Source organism: Malaclemys terrapin, chromosome 9 (genome assembly GCF_027887155.1).
Source record: "Malaclemys terrapin pileata isolate rMalTer1 chromosome 9, rMalTer1.hap1, whole genome shotgun sequence".
NCBI lineage: Eukaryota > Metazoa > Chordata > Testudines > Emydidae > Malaclemys > Malaclemys terrapin.
In genome coordinates, this window is record NC_071513.1 from 30607355 (window position 1) to 30629168 (window position 21814).

Genomic DNA, 21814 nt, shown 5'->3' on the forward strand with positions numbered 1-21814 from the left:
GATCATGGAGAACTATAATTTCTTGATGTATTTGTTTAGGTTCTGAAGGTCCAGCATGGGCCTAAGACTCCTTTTGCTTTGTGTATTAGGAAGTATTGGGAGTAGAACCCCTTGTCCAGATACTGAGGAGGCCCTCATTCTATGGCTCCTAAAGAACATGTCTGCCCTCAGAACTGACTTGTGAGATGGGTCCCTGAAAAGGGAGTGGGAAGATGGGGAGTAAGGAGGGGAACACAGGATATATCCTGATTCCACTGTGCTTAGCACCCACTTGGTAGTGGTGATGGACTGCCATGAGATTAGGAAATGTGACAACCTGCTCCCAATGAGGACAATGTATACATAGAAGGCAGGTTAGAACCCTCCTGAGGCTGGTTGAAAACTGCAGACATAGAAGGCTGTCTGAAACCAACAATAGGCAGTCCCAGTCCTGGGTGCTGCACAGAAGGTCAAGGAACCTATCACTATCACACAGGGACACTTCGCCCCCAAGGGATATATTTCTGTAGTGCAGCAGTTGCCTGGTACCAATTTCCAACTATCTATTGGTACCAGGTGGAGAGACTTCCCTTCTTGGGGGTTGGTTTCTGCAGTGCAGCGGAGGGCCAGTGATGGAGCTGGTATAGTACTTGAGGCCAACTATGTCTAGACCAGACCCTCCAATCTCTCTATCTGCTCTTGTCATGATGGCTCCTACAAGAGCAGTCACCATCTCTAGACCAGTGTTTCCCAAACTTGGGACGCCACTTGTTTAGGGAATGCCCCTGGCAGGCCGGGCTGGTTTGTTTACCTGCCGCGTCCGCAGGTCTGGCCGATCGCAGCTCCCAGTGGCTGCGGTTCGCTGCTCCAGGCCAATGGGACTTGCTGGAAGTGGCAGCCAGTACGTCCCTCAGCCTGCACTGCTTCCAGTGGCTCCCATTGGCCTGGAGCAGCGAACCGCGATCGGCTGAACCTGCAAATGCAGCAGGTAAACAAACCGGCCCGGCCTGCCAGGGGCTTTCCCTAAACAAGTGGTGTCCCAAGTTTGGGAAACACTGCTCTAGAGGATGCTCTAGATTCCCTGTAGTTGGAGACTGAGAAACCCATTTCAGACTCTGAGGAGGAGTATGAGTACTCCGCAGGCCAGGGAGGTGTGATACTGGGTGGCATCATCAGAGATTGGGACCAAGATCTATGACTGGATTGCAATACCAGTGGCAACATAATGGACTTCCTGGCTATCAGTACTGCATGCTGAGGCAGAGCAGTTACTGTTGGTATTGGAGCTGACATCATGATAGATGAATGTGGTACTAGACCTGAAGTGGGGGGAGGGATAGGTCAGTGCTTTGAGCATTGGCCTGCTAAACCCAGGGTTGTGAGTTCAATCCTTGAGGGGGCCACTTAGGGATCTAGGGCAAAATAAGTACTTGGTCCTGCTAGTGAAGGCAGGGAGCTGGACTTGATGACCTTTCAAGGTCCCTTCCAGTTCTAGGAGATAGGATATCTCCATTGTTTTTTTTTTTAAAAAAAAGCAACTGGTGTCATAATGGATGCTGACACAGAAGGCAACATATTCATCATGTGCAACAGCTCTGAGAAGACACTATTGGTCTGATTAATCAGCAGTGGTGGTACTGAGGGGCTCAAGAGATCTTTTGCAGGTGTGTAGGCCTCTGGGCTGATTGGCCCATTGTGATCAAGGGCAACAGCTCTAGTGCTGGCTACAAGGAAACAGCCAGCCTTGATGGTACCAACTGAGGAACCAGACAGTCAATGGTTTTGCCTTGATGGAGCCAGTAGGGAGCAGTACTGGACAGCGCCAAGCTAAAGGGTGTGCTCTGCCTTTGATACCAAAATAGCTAGCCTTTGCAGCTGAGGATTCCCACAACAAAGATTTTGACAACATGGAAGCTGTCCCTTTCTTTGGCTTCAGAGGCTGAGAGGGCTTTGAGCAATGATGTCTCTTTGAAGAGTGCCTTGGTGAAGGAGATCTCCTCCTATCTCTTTCTTCTGGTAAGGCCAGGGGAACATTTCTGGGCAGAGAGGAACTCCCTGTAGTCGGTCGAGGTGGTAACAAGACAATGCATGGTGAAGGGAGGCCTCTATAACAATGTACCTGAGTGGTTCTTCTCTCACCTTCTTGTTTCTTGTCTTGAAGCCTTGGCAAATGAGACACCTGTCCCTGACATGATCCTCACTCAAAAACTTCAGGGAATGAGACCATTGCTCACGAGCCTCTCTGGAGCAAGGTTTGAAGCCAGGGGCTGTAGGCACAGGCTCCCTGCATACCAGGCAGAGTCTGGAGTTGCCTAATTTATAAACAGTGGAAGGAAATAGGTAAAGAAAAAGAAGGAAAAGAAAGAAAAGAGGATTTGAGGACCCCCTTATGAGTACCATTAACTAGGCAAAACACTAACTGCACATTCACAGAGGAACAATTGACAGTATATGACGACCACTGACCATGGGTGGTAAGCAGGAACTGAAGGGTGGGCAGGATGGCCCTGCCTTTTTATATCTTCAGTTTGAACCGGGGCTGCGGGGGTGGGGAAGCAACAAGGCAGAGATGTCATCACCCCTAGAGGTACTGCTAAGGAAATCACTTCAGCACCAGAGTACCCGAGGCACACACACTTAGTCTAATGGAAATATGCAATCACTTGAACAACAAGGAACTTTCTTTCCTCAGCTTATCTCCTCTGACCTGGCCAGTCCACCCCCTTCTCCTCTCCTGCCCAAAACTTCATGTGTGGCTCTCAGTTCCCACTCTGAGAGTCCTTTTAAAACTCCGACTTTGTCCTCTGTCTCAATCTGGTTTGGGAATTTTGCACTTCTGCACTCCTTGTGGACAAGTTGGGGGAAGTCCCCAGGTCTAGCCAGCCCATTGTAATTCAGGTGTTTCCATCTGAATAGGTGGTCTTTGAGTCCTAACAACATACTATTGACCCCTATCTGGAAAGGATGTAACACACCCTTGCCAGCAGTGGTGGACAAACAGATAGAGAGGCGTTCCACGATAAAGCAATTTCATAAAAACTTTGCAATACCAACCAGAATTCACAGGTTGTACAGATAGATTCCCTGAAGCACCAAACCTGCAAATAACTACTTTCCCCTCCCTCATATATGTAAATCACTCTTGTGCTCCTCCATTATTTCACTTCTCCCCCTTCCCTCAAACTCTTTCTTCCCTTGCTCTCCCAATTAATTTCACACTGCTCCAACCCCTGATGCTATCTAGATTTGGCAAGGATGCTGGGAGTAGGAATGAAACCTCATGACCCAACATAAATAAAGTCTGATGGTTCTTCAATCCTATCCCTCATTCATTTTGCCTTGTCTTCGCCCCATACTCCTTGGATTTAAACTATCCCTGACTCTAAGGGCCAGGACAGGAAAGGGAAAGTGGATTTCAGAATCTGAGTGTTGTTGGACAGTGAAATTTTGGAGATCAAGAAAAGAGAAATGTTAGGAAAATAGAGAACAATATAGGTAAGTTGGAGGAGAGAGAGCAAAAAAATTGGGGATGGGGGAAGTGCTGCATTAAGTTTGGATCAGTACCTCTCAGGGCTTATCCAAGCTGAACTGCAGTCTTTTGAGGTTTGACTATCACTAGCAGTTATTTAAACAGTACTTAAAGAATGGTACACAGACAACTACACATGATATATTGCCAAGTAAGACTAACTGAGTGTCTTTTTTTAATACTATTAGTTTTTGTGTGTCACAAAGTTGTGCGCGTTACTATCTAATATTTATAATACATTTCACACAGTTCTGAACATTTAATGCTTGTCTAATAAAGAATCTCTAAAATAGAATTAATTTGGTTCAAAACATGTTTTGATGCACACTATCAAAAGAATGGTTTAAAAAAAATCCCACCCTTTTACAGAGTCTGTACAAGGGCAAGAGGGTGTTTACACAGGAATTTAGCCAGGAAGCACTGTGTTTTTCACAGATATGGTCATTTAGGGAGGGTTTCTCCTCCAATATTTATAAGCTCTTCCTTTTCTCGTACCCACACTTAGTCAGACCGATACACCAAAAATGCTATCCCTAGTTAAAAAAATATTTCATACACTATGGCACAATGTTTTTTAAATAAGAAACTTCACTTTCTTTTAGGTAAGCACTTTGACACTTAAGGTTATTTATAGATATTTCACATAGTAAAGTGAGGTCTACTGCAATAAATGTAGTAAACCTGTTAAGGAAAATGTGAGCTGCAGGATACTTTCACAGTGAATCATTAGCAAAATCCACATAAGTAGTTCACCATTCATAATTTTGTAGCGAAATGCAGTATTGTTTATTAGCAGGCTTCATGCAAATCCTCATGGGAAACAAGATCTTATCACTTTATTTGTATGTGCTTCTCTGCATCTTAAGTTGCTGCCTAAGATCCCTTAGGATCATGTGAGGCTAGGTTATATCTGAGAGCTCTGTGCTGTAGTGCTGTATGTAAGCTTAGCAGCTGGGTAGTGTTATGGTAGCTGCTTTCCTGTGCTAAGCTGATTTACTTGTTTAAGGTCTGACCTCATCATCCTGTCAGTATGGATTCCCACCTATACAGTTAACAGCAGCTTAGCATCGGCTTGAAGTGCTAGCAGTATATTAGTCAGAAAAAAAGAGGGCTACTGGTATTTGTTCCTTTGTTGTCTTTTCTTAAGAAGAGGTGCTGAAACACAAGAGATAACAAAGAATCCATTTCCTTTCTAAAAGAATAGGCTTTTGTTCTTTTTTCCTGCAAAAATGTCAGTTTCTGGAAAGAAAGAGTTTGATGTGAAACAGATCCTAAGGCTACGCTGGAGGTGGTTCAGTCACCCCTCTCAAGGTTCCACAGGCACTGGAGGCTGCCTTCAGGAAGGATATGAGCATAGAGGGACACCGGTTCAGAATAGGTTGAAGAGCCACTCTCGGGACAGAAATGGGCTAAAGAAAAACAACAGTCCTGTTCACCACAATATACTGGCACCAGTGCCAGGTCCAACCCCTGTGCACCACCGATCTATTCAAACCTGGCATCAACAAAACCTCATAGAACAGCTGCGAGCAAATGAGGATATCCCCAAAGCAAGCACAGAGGAAAATTGTGTCAAAGAAGATTCAAGTAAAAATATACAGGAGCTGCAGATGATCACAGACGAAAATACAGATGAATCCACTGAGAGGTAGGAGTTTTAGATGTCTGTCCTGTGAAAGCTATACTCCAATCCAAATATTCCTAAATAATGTCTTTGTTTTTAACTAGAGTTGCCTTCTACATTCCTTGAACTTGCACTGTAAAATACAGATGTGACTGATAAAGAATATTTATAAACAAAAAAGTGTTCAAAATGAACCTGAGCCTTGCCATGCATTTTTTTATATATTTTATGCTTCGCATTTTTCATTTTTGAGATCTAGCTCCTAATGAATAAAATCTGTCACTGTTTCCTTTGTTACTGCATATAGCAGCTCCAAAAAGCATGTCAATTTGTTGCCCTAATTTGTTATGCATAAAAACAATGAAAAACGATCCATCACAAAACACAGTCCTCATTCTGATTTTATCAATAACTGCAACTTTGAGAAATGTAAAACGTTGGAGACGCACCCATTATGTTGTTGCCACCAGTCTGTTAGCATCTTCACTGCCCCTTTTTACTGCCCTCTTGATAAATATAATTAACCTTGAACCATGTGGAAAGGAACCTACTTGGCATGGCTTTGAAAAGGTTCATTTCAAATTATATTACCTTCACAGCTAATTTGCTACAGTGAGAGACTAAATACTCTCTGCAAGCTCAGGTAATGAAATATTACTTACAGCTATGAGATCTTAATGCAGGAAGCTCAGGGTATGAGTTATTTTAAAATGTTAATATTGAGGGCTAAGATATTTATACAAGTCATTTGACTGAGGGTGACATGTAATATGCTTATTTTATTTTTGCTGATTTTTTCTAAGCAGATACCAACATTATTTACAATACCACATAAAATTAGATCCAATCAAGTGTATATTTTAACATGGCAATTTATTTGTTGTATTTTGTGGGTTTGCTATCACTCTACCAGGAAAATTTACACTAATGAAAATGCAAGACTAATTTACCTAGAGACAGTTTCTGTCAGTAAGACACAGTTGACAGTTTGTGTATTTTTAGCAGTTATTTGTTCAAATTGTGAAATCTGGCATATAGGACATCTGGCACATACAGACTTAAATATGTCTGTACAAAAGAAGATGCATTCTGAAATTTCTTAGCTTGAAACTTCATTTCAAGTAGCATCTTAGCAGGCAGTGTTTAGTATACAAATTAATCACAAAACAAAATCAAATAGGGAACAGTGTATATAAACAAGTCACTGAAGTTCTCAAATGCAATCAGATCAGATAAAATTAGGTGTATGCAGGTTAACTTGGTCAATCATTTGTAAGAGGTATGAAAAATCTAAAATATAAGGTCAGAACATATTTTGTTGAGATAATACTAGATATTTGAACTGTTATGAAAAAAAAAGTCAACATTTCCTAAAAATTAAGTCTAAGTATAAATTTGCTGAGAAAGTATGTGAATGAAAACACTGCCAACAAGAAATGTATTGAATCAGAGAAGTGTCCACTGACTTTTGTGAAACTACTGACCATCAAATTTAAAAAAAAAAACTATACATTTTGACATTCTGTCCCTCTGAAGTGAAAAAAAACAACAACAAATGATCAAATTCAATTAGAGAAGTTATTAAGGATCTGTCTCTCAAAACAATATAGTCACAATATTTACCCTTTTGTATATGAACATTCTATCATAATGTGACAAAATTCTGTGACCTAACATTTCAGCCAATGAGTCATTTCAAGAATCTGTAAAAGTACTAAAGTCTACTTCTTTCTTAAAAAAAACCCCTACATAAAAATATACTGCATATGTTAGTATGTGCACACAGCGAAAACAAATCTCTCTTGACCCTTCTCCTTTTACAGTCTCTTGGAAAAGTTTTATACTGAGATTATCAATTTTTTACAAATATAAGCCTCTTATGAAATAATACAGCTATTCAAGCTATTGTTTTTTCCACAGAAATATTAAGAAAAGATTCTGCTTTGTTTTATGTTTTAAAAAAGCCAGTTAAACTTGAAAATATAAAATCTAACTTCAAGGGTGGAGGAATAACTTAAAATAAGTTTTAATACATACAAACAATCTTACTTTAGTACATACAAGCAATCTTACTTTAGCTCCCATATCTCAATTTCCATCATCAACCCCCCCCCGTATGTTATTTCCATGCCATACAACACTATACACAAACCACACACACTAATTCACATTGTCATTGCAAGAGTAGACGTTAAATACTAGGTGCACTACAGTTCATAACAAATACAAAGACTTTACTATGTTACCAATAGAGGTTGTTGCTGTCATAAACTGACCCATACATTTTCTGCTCTCTAATGCTCTAGTTGTTCAGTTACCTATGAAAGCAGTCATCTTAAACCACAAAGGACTTGATTTTTCCCCAGAGATGTTAGAAAGCCATGATTTTAACTGGAGTCACTGGGAACCGCCAATGCTCAGGACTTCTGAAATATCAGTCCCACTCAGTCTTCTGGATCTGCTTAATACATCTTACTACACTGTTAAAACTATGGCAGATTACCACAGCCATACACTCTAAATTTCACATCCGCGCCTGAATCCATACAAAAGGCGTTATCAACCATATCTCTTGTTTTAGGAGTGTAATGCCTCCACAGAAGTGTCTTGCTGCCATACTCTTTAAGTGTGCACCTGGAATCACTATACTATAGCCATGGGATCACTATACTATAGTAGGTAGCAATCAGGAGGTATGCACAATCCCAGTATTCAAAACACAGAAAGTGTAAGTACCATGATTTCTCTAACCATCCCTCTGCTCCTCTCTAGATTCCAGCTACAAATAGGGCTTCTGACGCTAAAGAAGAGGGGAGGAGTTCTAAGGGTCACTTTGACCATACCAGAGTCAGTAAGAACTCTATGATAAATGGGAAAGGACAGGAAACCAGGTCAAAACCTTTACCATAAACAGACTTTTGAAACCACTTCCATTTGACAGTGTAACTCTTCCTAATGGATAGGTTTTGAGACTTTAATATGATTGTCTTGGTCTCAGAAAAAAAAAAAGACATCTTGTTTTAGAAATCCAGCAGCCATGACATCAGAGGAAAGTACTGACTCAGAAGAAAACTCAGTGGATCATTTCTGGAGAGAGCAAAAAAGCTCCAAGAAACTATTCTGCCATGTCCATATTTGAGAACCAGTTGAGTGGCTCAATTCCAACAAATTTATTTAGAGCCTGGACTCCTTAGCTCTCCCAAGACCATGATTAATAAAAGGCCCAAGATGTGGTCTCCAACCTGGACTGGCAACATTTGTGTCTGTCATTATCAGAGGAACAAGCTCAGAGAACCATTCCCTTCGAGATATCGTCTGGCAGTGTCCTAGTAGAGGGTCTTTGATCTGCTAACGGAGAAACACTATAATGTCCAAGCTATCAACGCTTGGTTTGCATACTGATTTCAATTATACTTGTAAGAGTTGCATCTGCAAATCTGTAGAAGGGACAATAAAGGTGCAGTCAGCCATCAAGCCTAGCAATGACAGATAAAAATCTCACTGGCCTTCTATTGTGTCCACGGTCTGGATGAGATCTTGGAATCTGTCCTTGGTTCGAATTTAGCCCTTATATTAGTTAAAACCTGAGTTGGTGCCAAGGTAGATCTTGTATTTACTCACAGAGATCTTTAAAGAGGAATCAAGTCTGTGACAGGCATGAACTTCTCCAGTGCAATATTGGGGATTGTGGCCAATCATATAGATATACCTGGAAGATGGTATGATGCAGATAAACTGTAAACACCACCAAACACTTGCCGCTTGATTGAAAGTCAGTGGAAGCCTTTCCAGGGACTTCACTGGGCTTTAAATTAAGGCCCTGGTGAATACTACTGCTATCTCAGACATGCTGGCAGACTGTCATGAACCAAAGGTATTCTTCTAGTAACTATTGCCTGAACTGCTGAAACCACTTCTTATGGAATCTAGGTGAAAATTTCCTGCAAAAAACAAATGGACTCAAACCTGAAGTTCTGGCCAGGGTGTTTGAAGCTTTCATCTTTTCCTAAGGACTCATCTGTCTTCTAGTTGTAAAGGTCTGTGCCTACAGAAGACAGTAATAAACTTCAGCCTTGGGCCTCAGAAAGACCACAATTCCTTGAGGCAGTCAAGCCCTGAGAGAGAGATGGCAGTGACGCCAGAGAGATCAAAGGAAGTCCTGAGCGAACATTTGGACACATAAGCATTTCTTTTCCATTCCTTTTTTCTGGAATGTTCTGGGCTCAAGAGACAGCTTTGTGTCATGTAGATAAATATATTTCCAAATCTATATAGATATATCTACAACAGCTGATAATTGGTATTTCTCAATCTCAGGAACCCTAATTTATTCAATAAGCAAACTCTTTCAAAGTACGTGGAGGCACCTGTCTTCAAGCAGACAAATACAATAAAATGCTTGGTATTTTTAGGCCAAGCTGTTTTTGAGACACTATGAGCCAAAAACACTAGGGAGCTTTCCAAAAAGCTGAGAAGATAATACCTAATTTTTAAAAAGGTTAGCATCTCTAAAATACATGGTAAAATTTTCCTTACACTTTAAAAATAAATATCTATTCTGGTATCAGAATCTATATGGACAGTCTTATTTCAATTTGGCAAAATTAGGGGGAAGGGCACTAACAGATTTTAACAGAAATTTAGTTCTAATGTCAGATATGGACAGAGATAAAATGCAGAAGTGAAAGTCTGATAAATGGAGGCTACTTACATTATAGAAGTCAAGTTTTTGAGGGGAAAAATATACATACATACATAATAGTATACCAGAAGGGTGATTAGAGAAGGGAAAATGCAAAGGCTGCTTAGATTACACACTAATTGGAAGACAGATTAAAATTAACAAAATAGACTATCGAAGAGTGATCCCTGTAGAAAACCAAAAATTGACTAAACAAATAAATTCCAGATAATATTTTGTAGGCAACTTCCCACATCAAACCAATATATAACCTGGATATTAAATATCTGTTAGCTATATTTTTTATGAAAACATTAATCTGGAATTGATGCCTGATAGATGTGACTATGTATCTGGATCTGTGGAAGCATACAGTATCTACAAAAGCAGAGATGTATTATTCCACACCACCTGTGTATTGTTTAACACTATATTCATCCAGGTTATTGTACAGTATATGAGAATTAGAATTAACTGTGGTATGCAAGATATCACAGCTATTTCCATTTTTCAGCAGAGAGAGAACTGTGGTGTCTATGATATCACTATGTGTTACCTATGGGTAAATGTGAACACTGTCCAGGTATGGGGCTTTTGAAAAATCTCAGCCTTGGAAATTTAGATGTACAACTCCCATTAATTTCAGTAGGAATTTTCCCTCTAAATTGTAAGGTGGTTTTGAAAGTATTAGTACTGGTGTATAGTATGGTGAAGTATATATTCAGTAGGACTCCTTTCTCTATTGAGGCAATGTATTTTCTGTAGTTTCCATTTACAATTTTCAGTTATGTCTGGTAATTCATTTTGAAAGATTTTGAAGTTTCTGAGATTCCACTTGAGGAAATGTTGAGAGAATAGTCTGAAGTATCTTATAAGAAATGTGTAGTAGATTTCTTGTTTAAGACTGAAAACTCATTTAAATGTCAGCTACGTATGCCATCCACACAGAGAAACTTTATTACAAATCTTATTCTTCACTCTCCCTAATAGACATCTATCTATACTGTAGGGCAGTAGACCCTTCATATATTATCTATTACAGTGAGGGTATCTCTCTCATAGCTACTCAGGAGGGGGTGAATCCCATCACAGGTTGAAAAGGGAAAGTTAATTATAGCACAGGTGCAATCGATGTACCTAATGAAATGCATCTCAGCCACAGAGTGTGGGATAAGATTCATTAGGTAATAACTTCATGGACACTTGGCTGTGTTATGTGTGAAGAAGGCTATCTTAGACCACTTGAGAGCAGAGCCTTTCCCAAAGGGCAATGCCTATTGACTTGATGACATGGTGGTTGCATCCTGATAGGAACTCATTGGATAAAGTATCTGAGTGAATAATTTTAGAACAGTTTTAATGAGTCTTGCCTGCTGGATCCCAAAGTTGGGTCGAAAGGTTTTGGCCTTGCTCCACCAGAGAGGTTATAGAGATGAAAGAGGCCTATCTAGATGCTGAGGTCATTGAACAGCTCAAGAGATGGGCAAAGCTAAGGGTCAAGAGAGGAGGAATGAAGGGGAACCCCAAGCCCCAGAGGGCAAAGGCAACACATGAGGAGAAAAATTTCTAGACAGTTCTAAGTCCCAGGGACAAGAGGAGCTAGCAACACCTCAGAAGTTCCCATAAACCCATTACGGACCTTCAGGCAGCAATCAAGAACGCCCTGTGGTCTGTTTTTGTAATAGCCAGTATGGCTATATAAAAAGAAACTGCCCTCATATGGAATGCAGTTACCTGGCATGCTATTATAGCCTTGTTTGTGGACTGGGAGGTTCCCATAATAGGGTTGAACCCTACCATAAGCCATTAGATTAGGGAACTGGTAATAAAATCCTCTAGACTAATGGAATACGACTCTGACTGCTGGTTAATCCAGGGCAACAATAATAAAGGTGGGGAGACACTTGCTGGTACACATTTCCTGTATGCATGGTGAGATTCACATGTACCTGATTGTGGAGGTGGACATTGAAGTATGAGGTCAGCAGGGCCAGCTGAGGGTTGAGGTGGTAAGGAACCTCTCCTGGTCTGTAATTGTTGGCCAAAACTAGTGGTGTTTCATGACCCTCATACAACACAAGATATCACTGAGCTGATAGATGACAAGGTAATGCTGGCCCAGAAACCTAGGCTTAGGGCTGGTTAATCTTGCTGAATAGGCTGGAAGTAATCAGACACACCAGACAGGCTTGGCAATGCTGAAAGAGTCAAAGATGAGGTTTTCAGTTGTCTCCAAAGCCTGGAGGTGCAATTAAGAGACCAGACAGCTTATGCAAGAGATGTTGAAAGGACAAACAGGAAGCTTTAAAGCATCTTTAATGCCTGGCCATACAATTACAAAAGGTGAGGTGAGAGGTGGAGGAAGTGAAGGCCTCCTGGCAGAAGGTTATGATGGAAGAAAAGAAATAGGAACAGGAACTGATCCAAACCAAGATGGAGCTGGACCATATATCAACTGTTCAAAGAGGGGCTGGATATGTTGTGGGTAGCAAAATAATTTGGACCCTTCAACCCAGGAACAAACACCCGTGGGCTTGAAAAAGAAGGAAATTGGGTAGACCTCTGGGAAAAGGATGCCCTCAGTGAGAAGACAGAGGAGGCTGCACTAACGACAGAACCGGATTCTCACCTTGGAGAGACACCAGAAAAGGATGAGGGGAAAGCTCAGGGTACACAGATTGTTGACTGCTGATCAGGCCATACAAAAAGTCACAAGACAAAGAACAGCTGGAGGAATACTATCAAAAGAGTCTGCAAGAAAAAAAGATCTATGGGTTATGTGGGTGCATGAACTAAAGGAAGAACTAGAACAGGAATTTGGACCAGCACAGTAACCTCCAAAGAGTACCCCCAATGGGTACTGTTTAAAGGAGGAGGAGGAGGTAATGTGTGATGGGATAAAAACAATCACAGTCTGGAAAGAGGTTAATTATGAAATGGATGCAATAGATTACTTAATTAATTATATCTCAACCACAGGGTGTGGGGCTGGAAGGTATTGGGTGATAACTTAGTGGACACGGAGGCCCCAGAAAAGGCACGAAAATTCTCTCTGATCAGAGAAGCCACAGGGAGCAGACAAGATCCTATGAAAGGCTGAAGTGCCAGAGGCTGTTGAAGGCTGGAAGATCTAAGAGGCTTCATACCAGAGCTGGAGAGAGGCAATGGAACCCCAAGAAAGGGGTTATGCACCAGACCCAGAAGAGAGATTGATTCTCTTCAGGACTTTAGACTGTACTGGGACATCTGTTGCCCCAGAAGGGGGTTAGTTTAGCAACTTCTCAGCTAGAGGACTGAGTGGTGCACAAAGAAAGATGAATTGCAGGGGGCACCAGAGACAAAAATCCCTGCAAAATCACACCCTGACACAAGGGGGCACACTGGAGGTGAGTATGGTAGACAAGCACTACAGTTCTCTTTCTTTTTTGAATAAATATCTGATATTATCAGATAAAAGCCTCAGCTGACATTTTTCAGGTAGGAACATTATGAAAGAATTATCCATTTGATTGTTGCAATATCCCAACAGGTTGGGAGAGTGTAGAATATTAAACAATGGAAAATAAATCAATTAGAGTTCTCTGGTCCTAATTGCCAGTTCAGAGTAATATAATTTTGTCTTAGTTAATGTGGCATTTGCCAGTGGCACAGTCTGTCACATTTCTTATTAATAAAGGACCCTTTTGGGGATGCTTTCACACTACACACTCATCACGGCCATATACATTTTGCAACAGACATTCAGTGACACATGATGTCATTTTAATTTCTCAGGAGCAAAAGATCAGTTCCTATCAAAAAGGATGAGAGTTGATAATTTCTTTGAAAAGAGAACATATGATTTTATTTTTTTTTTAAACTGAGCATATTCAGGCCAAAAAAATCCTCTTTACTGAGAATACAACTCTGAGTATTGAACTTAAATTTCTAGACTGGTTAATAATGCTTGATAATAAATAAAAAGAAAAATTGATGAGTTAATTGAATATAGCACTCAGGAATTAAGACAGTATTGTTCTGTAAAATGTCATTATTTTAGTTATTTGAGCAGGCTACTCAGTAACTGTCTCAATGCAGAATGTGAGAAGAATAAAAATGACAAGGCACTCACTTTCCAACCTTAACTAGAACATGGATAGACCGTGATATATTTATTAGAACAGGTGAGCAACTACTGTGTTCAATATACTTCATCAGGAGACTAGTTCCCTGCCAAGAGTAAAGAGTCAGACTTGTAAAACAATTTCCTGATGCTTCAGGCAAAGTTTAGAAACTACTATTGCTAATCTCATCCAGCAGCAACCTTTATTTTTAAATGAAGCCATTAGCTGTTCTATTTTATCCCATGCTTTCTCTGAACTTCTAGTGTTGTAAAGGAAACCTTTCAACACTATTTGACATACTCACTAATGTAATAAAGAATGCTAAAAATGTGGCTAGACAAGAAATAGTTTGCCTCTGATCTTCATCAAGAGCTGAAAACTGATTTTAAAAGCGTTTACTGGATGTGAGGCAAGCTACATGTTACAGTCATTTAAGACAGAGGAAGAGGTTTGGAAAACAGCATAAATAAAATGGAAGGGTTAAGATTCTGAACACAATGCTTTCATCATTTCTAAGTGAAAAAGGAAACTCTAAACTATACCAAAGGTCTAACTATTATATTGGAGAAAAATTATAGAGTTTGCAGAAGATGGAAGTTCCTTTTCAAAAAGGATTTTAAGATTTCAAAATGTGGCTTCATTCCAACCGAACAACCCCCCCAAATTTAGAAATTCTCTGTAAAGGAATATTCAGGGGAAAAAATCATTTTGGGTCAAAACATTTCATTTTCACAAAATCAAAGTCATTTCAGAGCAAGAAGACAAAATGTTTCATTCTGCAAGTGTGAAAGGGAGCTGCAGTGGGAGGTGGGAAATAGGGACTGTGCAGAGGTAGCTTCCCTTCCTGATCTGAGAGCAATGGTACGAATCGTTGGCATAAAGGGTACCTTATACATAGGGCCCTACCAAATTCATGGTCCATTTTGGTCAATTTTACAGTAATAGGATTTTAAAATTAGTAGATTTCATTATTTCAGATATTTAAATCTAAAATTTCACAGTGTTGTAGCTGTAGGGGTCCTGACCCAAAAGGGAGTTGTGGGGGGGGGGGAGTCACAAGGTTATTGTAGGGGGGTTGTAGTACTGCTACCCTTACTTCTGCACTGCTGCTGGCAGCGGCACTGCCTGCAAAGTTGGGCGGCCGGAGAGCAGCAGCTGCTGGCCAGGAGCCCAGCTCTGAAGGCCCCGCTGGTGCCAACAGCAGTAAGGATGGCATGGTATGGTATTGCCACCCTTACTTCTGCACTGCTGCCTTCAGAGCTGGGCCCTCAGCCAGCAGCTGCCGTCCTCTAGTTGCCCAGCTCTGAAATAATGGTTGCAATACCATGATTCTCCCCACCCCACCCTTTTGGGTCAGGACCCCAGTTTGAGAAATGCTGGTCAGGGTAAAAGTACAAAAAAGACCATATTCCATGGGGGACACCAGATGTCATGGTCCATGATGTGTTTTTCACAGCCGTGAATTTGGTAGGGCCCTACATATACACTCTAGTAACCCTTGCTTTGATACACATGAATGGCCATGATCTGGCCCTTTCTCTCTCTCTCCCCTTCCCCTCCCCCCGAGAACTGTGAAAAAGTTCTTAATATTAAGTTCCCTTACCAAGATAAGACATTTTTGCTAAAAATCACGTGCAAATATAAATAAGTAAAGAAAAATGCATTGGTGAAATTTTATAAACTGAGAATAAAAATAAAATTAACGTAAGTATTAGAAGAAGCGTGTGGTCAGAATTATTCTGGAGGTTTCTGGAAATCTATAGCACTGAATGACAAACCTACTCTTTTGGTAAATTTGACACCACGATTTTCAAGCTTCCTTTTTATGAATTAGTATTTACCTTTTCTTATAAGTTTTCAACGCTTGCCTCTACAAATAGACTGTTCACTGGAGTCTCCAGTGTTGTTGTGCTTGTGTCATACATAACAGGGTACGCTTTCAGAGTGATGCACTGTGTTTTAGCCACATAACTGCCTTCAGTATTCTCCATGTACCATATACAAAAGGATGTTCAAGCAAAGACAGTCATACTCCTCCAATTGGCCAATTCTCAAAAGAATTTTTACACTGAACAATTTACATGACCCCATGAACATGGCTCACTAATTAACAGATTAGTTTTAATAGGCTGGTATTAGAAATCCTTAATTGGAATTTTGTATATTCCTTTAAGTGAATGTTTTCAATTGCTCAAGGAAGAGGAAAAAGGAAATAAAGGAGGAGACTCCACCAGTCTTTATTTCTGATTGATAATTCCATTGACATTAGGAGCATAATATGCATACCATGAGATGGGTAAACTTAAAAGAAAGACGTGTACTACTTATGTACTTATGACTTGCGTCTGATGAAGTGGGCATTCACCCACGAAAGCTTATGCTCCAATACTTCTGTTATTCTTAAAGGTGCCACAGGACCCTCTGTTGCTTTTTACTTATGTATTGACTGCCAGTGGGTGTATAAATGCAACAATTAGTATACATATACAAAAACAAGTATAAGACTCAAATCTGTTCTTGAATTCAGATGTTCTACACCTCAAGGTAAATGTGCTGCCACTTCATTAAAATAGACATGCTAACTTGCATCACTATAAAAAATTGTCAAAATATGTCTGCAATTACTTAAAAATATCCTCCTCAAAATCAGTAACTCTGGGACCAAAATCTCTAATTCTAAAAAAAGTTATGAGAAGGTAACCTGTATAATTTTGCACAATACCATTGACCTACAAGTGTTAACATATCTAGCCAGTCTTTGCAATCACTGCAGAAAACCAGGCCATCTGAAATATGTGCCTTTTTTTTGCTAAAACCACTAAGTGCTATCAAACGAAGGTCTGGAAAACCCAAGAAACTTTGAGGAAACAAGTGCATCATGTGAGTCTGAAATGAAAGTACATTTTTAACATATGACCTGTTATTTGCAAGGAGCGGTTTTCCACTTTGCAGGAATACTCACACAGACAGAACTCAAGGAAATGTCAGTTTCTTGTGATTTTTTCCTCTCTATACAGTATCTCAGATTATATAAACAGAAAATAATTTTAACATTGGAAAACCACTGTCCAAATAGAGCCAAATCCTAGCCTTATTTGTCAGCAAGAGGCACAGTACCCACTTTCTGACAATATAGCTATTGACCACACTGAACAGACTAATCTTAATGAGGGTTGGGCCAAGTGCAGAATAGGGCCCTAAAGTTTTGAGATCAGAATCTGATGAACAGCTTGAATGGAAGGGAAACTCTTCCTACCTCTCCTCTTGAGCAATCCTCTACAGATCCTGTCCCTTTCCCTTTCTTGTGCTATAGCTTTCAAAGCTCAGCAACACCCAGTTAAACTTGCTTGGGAAGAAAGAGAAAAGCCTAGGAATGTGGAGTGAACAAAAGAAGAAAAGAAAAAAAAATTCATTGGGGAGGAGTTAGAGACTATTGGGGGTGAAGTCTTCCCTAATGTTGCTAGAACCCCAGGTGTTACATTTCACTTCCACCCTAGGAAGGAGACAGAGCTGACTGAAAGTATATGAGTTGTGTGTCAGCCATCGGGTTGGGAAGGAGTCTTTCTGGAGCATCTCCAAAGAGCACAGAAGAAATATACAAGTCTTGAGTGCTCTGCCTTATGGAGGCAGAAATCATAGATATGGTTAGGCACTTAGTGAATCACATCTAGGTGAGGATGTTGACCAACAAAGTTAAATTATATTTTGTTCTAAGGCTCAAATTCTATCTCCTCTATTTCTGTAGTGGTAGAATGTAAAGGTCCAGGAGGCAGGCAGTCTGGCATAGTGGTCACAGCTGGGTTGAGGCCTGCACACCAGGTCGCTAAGCAGAGGTAGGAAGAATCACAAGAGCCAGATCCTGTAAGCAAGAATCAGGGTCAGAGTCAGGCCAGAGTTGTTGACAGGAAGTAGCACCAGGCTGGAATCAGAAGGCAAGAGTTAGAATCAAGCTAGAATCAGAGACTAGAGATCAGAGGCAGTACCAGGCTAGAATCAGGAGGCAGGAATCAGGGTGAGAGTCAGGCTGGAGTCAGAGATCGGAGATCAAAGTCTGGCATTGCAGCAAGCAAAGTCTGTGTAGTTGCCCAGATAACTTCCTGGGGCAACCCATGGGGTTAAATAGGGCACTAGTTACTTCCAAATCACTGGAAGGTCCTCAGTCCATTGGTTAGAATGCTCCCATTAGTATAAGTTCATAGTCCAGAGGCTAGAGCAGAATAGAGGCTGGAGCAGGAAAGAGGCAAAATGGAGGTGTTTCCAGGGCCTTTTATAGTTTCTGCTATGTTGAGGGAAACCCATTGTTTCAAACAAAGCCCTCAGCATAGCTGGTGGAAAATTAGAGGTAAAAGATGGGAGATTGGAGTCACATGGGCAAGTCACATGTCACTGCATAGTTTCACTTAGTCATAGCAGGAAAGTCCATTATCTGTAGATAGGTGTCTCCCATGGTCCATTGTGAGTTAAGTGTCCCTTGATGAGCCAATTAATTTGAATAGTCCCTTCAAGATGTGCAGGCTGAATACCTTGTGGGCCCAAACATTTGAAATATAGGTATAGCGCCAATACTCATGATTTCAAATACAAAAATTATAATGCATACAAATAGCATAATCATATTCAGCAAATCATAACCTTTCCATAGACATCTTACATGCCACATTTTGTACATGATTTGTTGCAAATATATAACAATGGTTGCAACAATCATCTATATAGTCATATTTTAATCAGATAACGTCACAGTAGGAGAATAGGGTGGAGATGGGAACTAAGTATGAGGCTAGTAAAAAGCAGCAACTAACCAAACATTGAGCATAGGTTAAGAGTAACACTGTCCCACAGCCCCTAGAATTGCACTAAAGGAAAATCCCCTTTACGTAATTTAATTTCTGAGAGGCAAAAGTGGTAGAATTAAGGCAGAGACAATTTAACAGGAACAAATGTAGCTAGATAGGCAGGGCAAGAACCAAGGGTAATGTTGGAAAATGAGAAGCAGATCATTCCCTCCCGCATGACAACCAATGGAAAGGGATTTCTTCGATAAGATTCTCCTGTAACATACTGCTAAGCTGGTGGGGTTCACTCCTATGTAAAAGTCACTCCAAACCTACTGGATCCCAGGAACTCCCAGAATGCCCTGTGCCTCTGCAGGGGGTTCGCCCTCCACAGCCCTCTGCTAACATAGCTCCAATGGAACTGTGAATTTCTGGCCATGATTTTTCTCTAAAGGGGTAGCCTTCAGAAAAATTAATAAATGTTACATTAACTTTTCTTTGTAACATTGTCAACAGACCTGAATGGCTGACTCAGCTTGTAAGTATTGACACAAGTGCTCTGGTGAATCATGTAAAGAATAAAGCTAATTTATTATCTGCCATTTCTTACCTTAGGAAACATGGGCCAGCACCAAAAATAGACAGCCAACCAAAACACATACCTCAGCTTGTTAACGCAGTCTGCATCACCAGAAAATACTAAGATTCAGGCCTCTGAGTCCCAACTTTGCTCCACCTATCTCCTGCTTAAGCCCCAGAGTGATTCACATTCAAGTGCTTGGCTATGACTACCCAGACACTTAGGAAATGAATTGGGGGAATGGAAGGGCTGCCTTGCTAGAGTGAGAGAAAGGATTTAAACAGGGGTTTCCCACCTCTCATGAGAGGTGCTCTAGCCCCTGAGTCATGAGATAGTCTGCTGGGGGACTCTTCAGTCTCTACCCTTGCAGCAGCTCCACAATGCATAACTAACAGATGAGTGATTGGAGCAGAGAGACTGGACCTGGGTTTTCCCACCTCCCTGGTGGGTCCTCTAAACATTGGACTGCACAGTCATTCTTTCCTTCTCTTTATCGCTCTCTGTGGTGCAACAGCTACAGTAGAACCTCAGAATTACAAACACCTTGGAAATGGAGGTTGTTCATAACTGTGAAATGTTCGTAACTCTGAAACTTATGGTTTTTTCAAAAGTTTACAGCTTTGAAACCTTACTATGCAGAAGAAAAATGCTACTTTCCCTTGATTTTTTTAGTACACCTCTACCCCAATATAACGCTGTCCTCGGGAGCCAAAAAATCTTACTGCGTTATAGGTGAAACTGCATTATATCGAACTTGCTTTGATCTGCCGGAGTGCACAGCCTCCCCCTCACCCCTGGAGCACTGCTTTACCGTGTTATATCAGAATTCATGTTATATTGGGTCACGTTATATCGGGGTAGAGGTGTAGTTTACATTTAACACAGTACAGTACTGTATTAGCTTTTGTTCCTTTGTCTCTGTTGCTGCCTTAATTTGTACTTCTGGTTCCAAATGAGGTGTGTGGTAAACTGGTCAGTTTGTAATTGTGGTATTTGTATTTAAATATATATTTAGGCCATAAAGAAGCAAGAGAGAGAGTGAGAGTATGTACTTTTGTGGATCCCATGCCTTTTGACTATGTACATTTGGGTCTTAAAATCAAAACTGTTATGGCCTATTCCAAGTTTTGTTGTTGACCTGCTCTATAAACTTGAACAAATAATCCAAGTTCTCTGTGCCTCAGTTTACCCATGTTAAAGGTAAGTATCAATTACCTACCTGTCAAGGACAATGTAAAGCTTAATCAGTGTTTGCAAACACCCATGATTTTTGCATGAAAGATGCTATACAGGAGCAATGTACCACTTTGCTTCAAAGCTCATTTTTCCCATGACATTATCTGGCACAAAAATCTCAGCTACACTATTTTACTATTACTACTGTTTAGATCATTGTATTGCAAGAGAAAATGTAACAGTGTTTTCATCAGAGAAAGAGGGCATGGACTGTCAACATTTGCTATGCTTCAGTCCCCCTTACAAGTTAGAAGTTAAGAGCAGAGGATGCCAATCTTGCAAAGTGCTGAGTATTTTCAATGCATATTGATTTTAATGAAAGTTGTGGAAATTCAGCACCTTTCAGAATTGGGCGATACATACCTGGATAAAAAGAAGAACTGGATTACTTGTGGCACCTTAGAGACTAACAAATTTATTAGAGCATAAGCTTTCGTGGACTACAGCCCACTTGCATCCGAAGAAGTGGGCTGTAGTCCACGAAAGCTTATGCTCTAATAAATTTGTTAGTCTCTAAGGTGCCACAAGTACTTCTGTTCTTCTTTTTGCGGATACAGACTAACACGGCTGTTACTCTGAAACCTGACATACCTGGATGTAAATGATAACTGATGTGTGAACCACTGAAAGGTAAGAAATCTTAAGTGTGGAAGAAAAGCTATTCTCAGATCTTTCATATGGTGTGTGTTGCCAGGGAAACCTTTTTTTTTTTTTTTTTTTTTTTATAAACACAATATGAATTTAGCACAGATGCTCCGCAGGCTCTGTGTATGTTATCATTTTAGATTGCACTGGAATATTAGGAATTATATATATATATATATAGAGAGAGAGAGAGATTCTCATATGAATTTATATATGAATTATATATTCTTAAATATTTATTATTTGAATATGTATCTGATTAATTATATTTTACCCATGTCCTGTATTTGCAGGGGATCTCTCTTGTGTTTTGTCTCATTTGCCACATTCATTGTGATTTTCTTGCATCTGGGACACAAGCTTAACTTTAAATGCAATTTTTTTAAAATATCAGGCTGCAGTTCTGAGTTTACACAGCAAAAGTGTTCACTCAGAGTTTCTTAAAATCTGATCCATACAGGTTCTGCATTTTAGATTATAAAATGTTGGGGGCAGTGATCTTATCTTTGCATGTTTGTACAGTGTCCAGTATAGTGGAAATAAGTCCACCTCTGGTGTCCAGACATTATAGTGGATGTTGAAAGAGTAGACAGTGTTCAGAGAACAGCTAGAAATGATTTGTGTTCTGAGACAACAAAAAAGCTCCTATCTTTACCTTCAAT

General features: G+C 40.3%; 1 protein-coding gene across 4 annotated transcripts in view; it reads left to right on the plus strand.

Annotated features, from left to right (window-relative positions):
* KLHL4 (kelch like family member 4) overlaps window positions 1-21814 on the plus strand; it is a 210027-nt gene that overhangs the window by 115215 nt on the left and 72998 nt on the right. The window contains exon 2 of one of the 4 annotated variants that reach the window (XM_054040752.1): window positions 4745-5156. The exons of 2 other annotated variants lie outside the window; for them this stretch is intronic. In XM_054040752.1, coding sequence (XP_053896727.1) covers window positions 5119-5156 — 38 coding nt within the window. In that variant the 5' untranslated portion in view covers window positions 4745-5118. Of the gene's footprint in view, window positions 1-4493; window positions 5157-21814 lie in introns of those variants that run through there. One more of the 4 variants, XM_054040748.1, reaches the window with a different exon arrangement.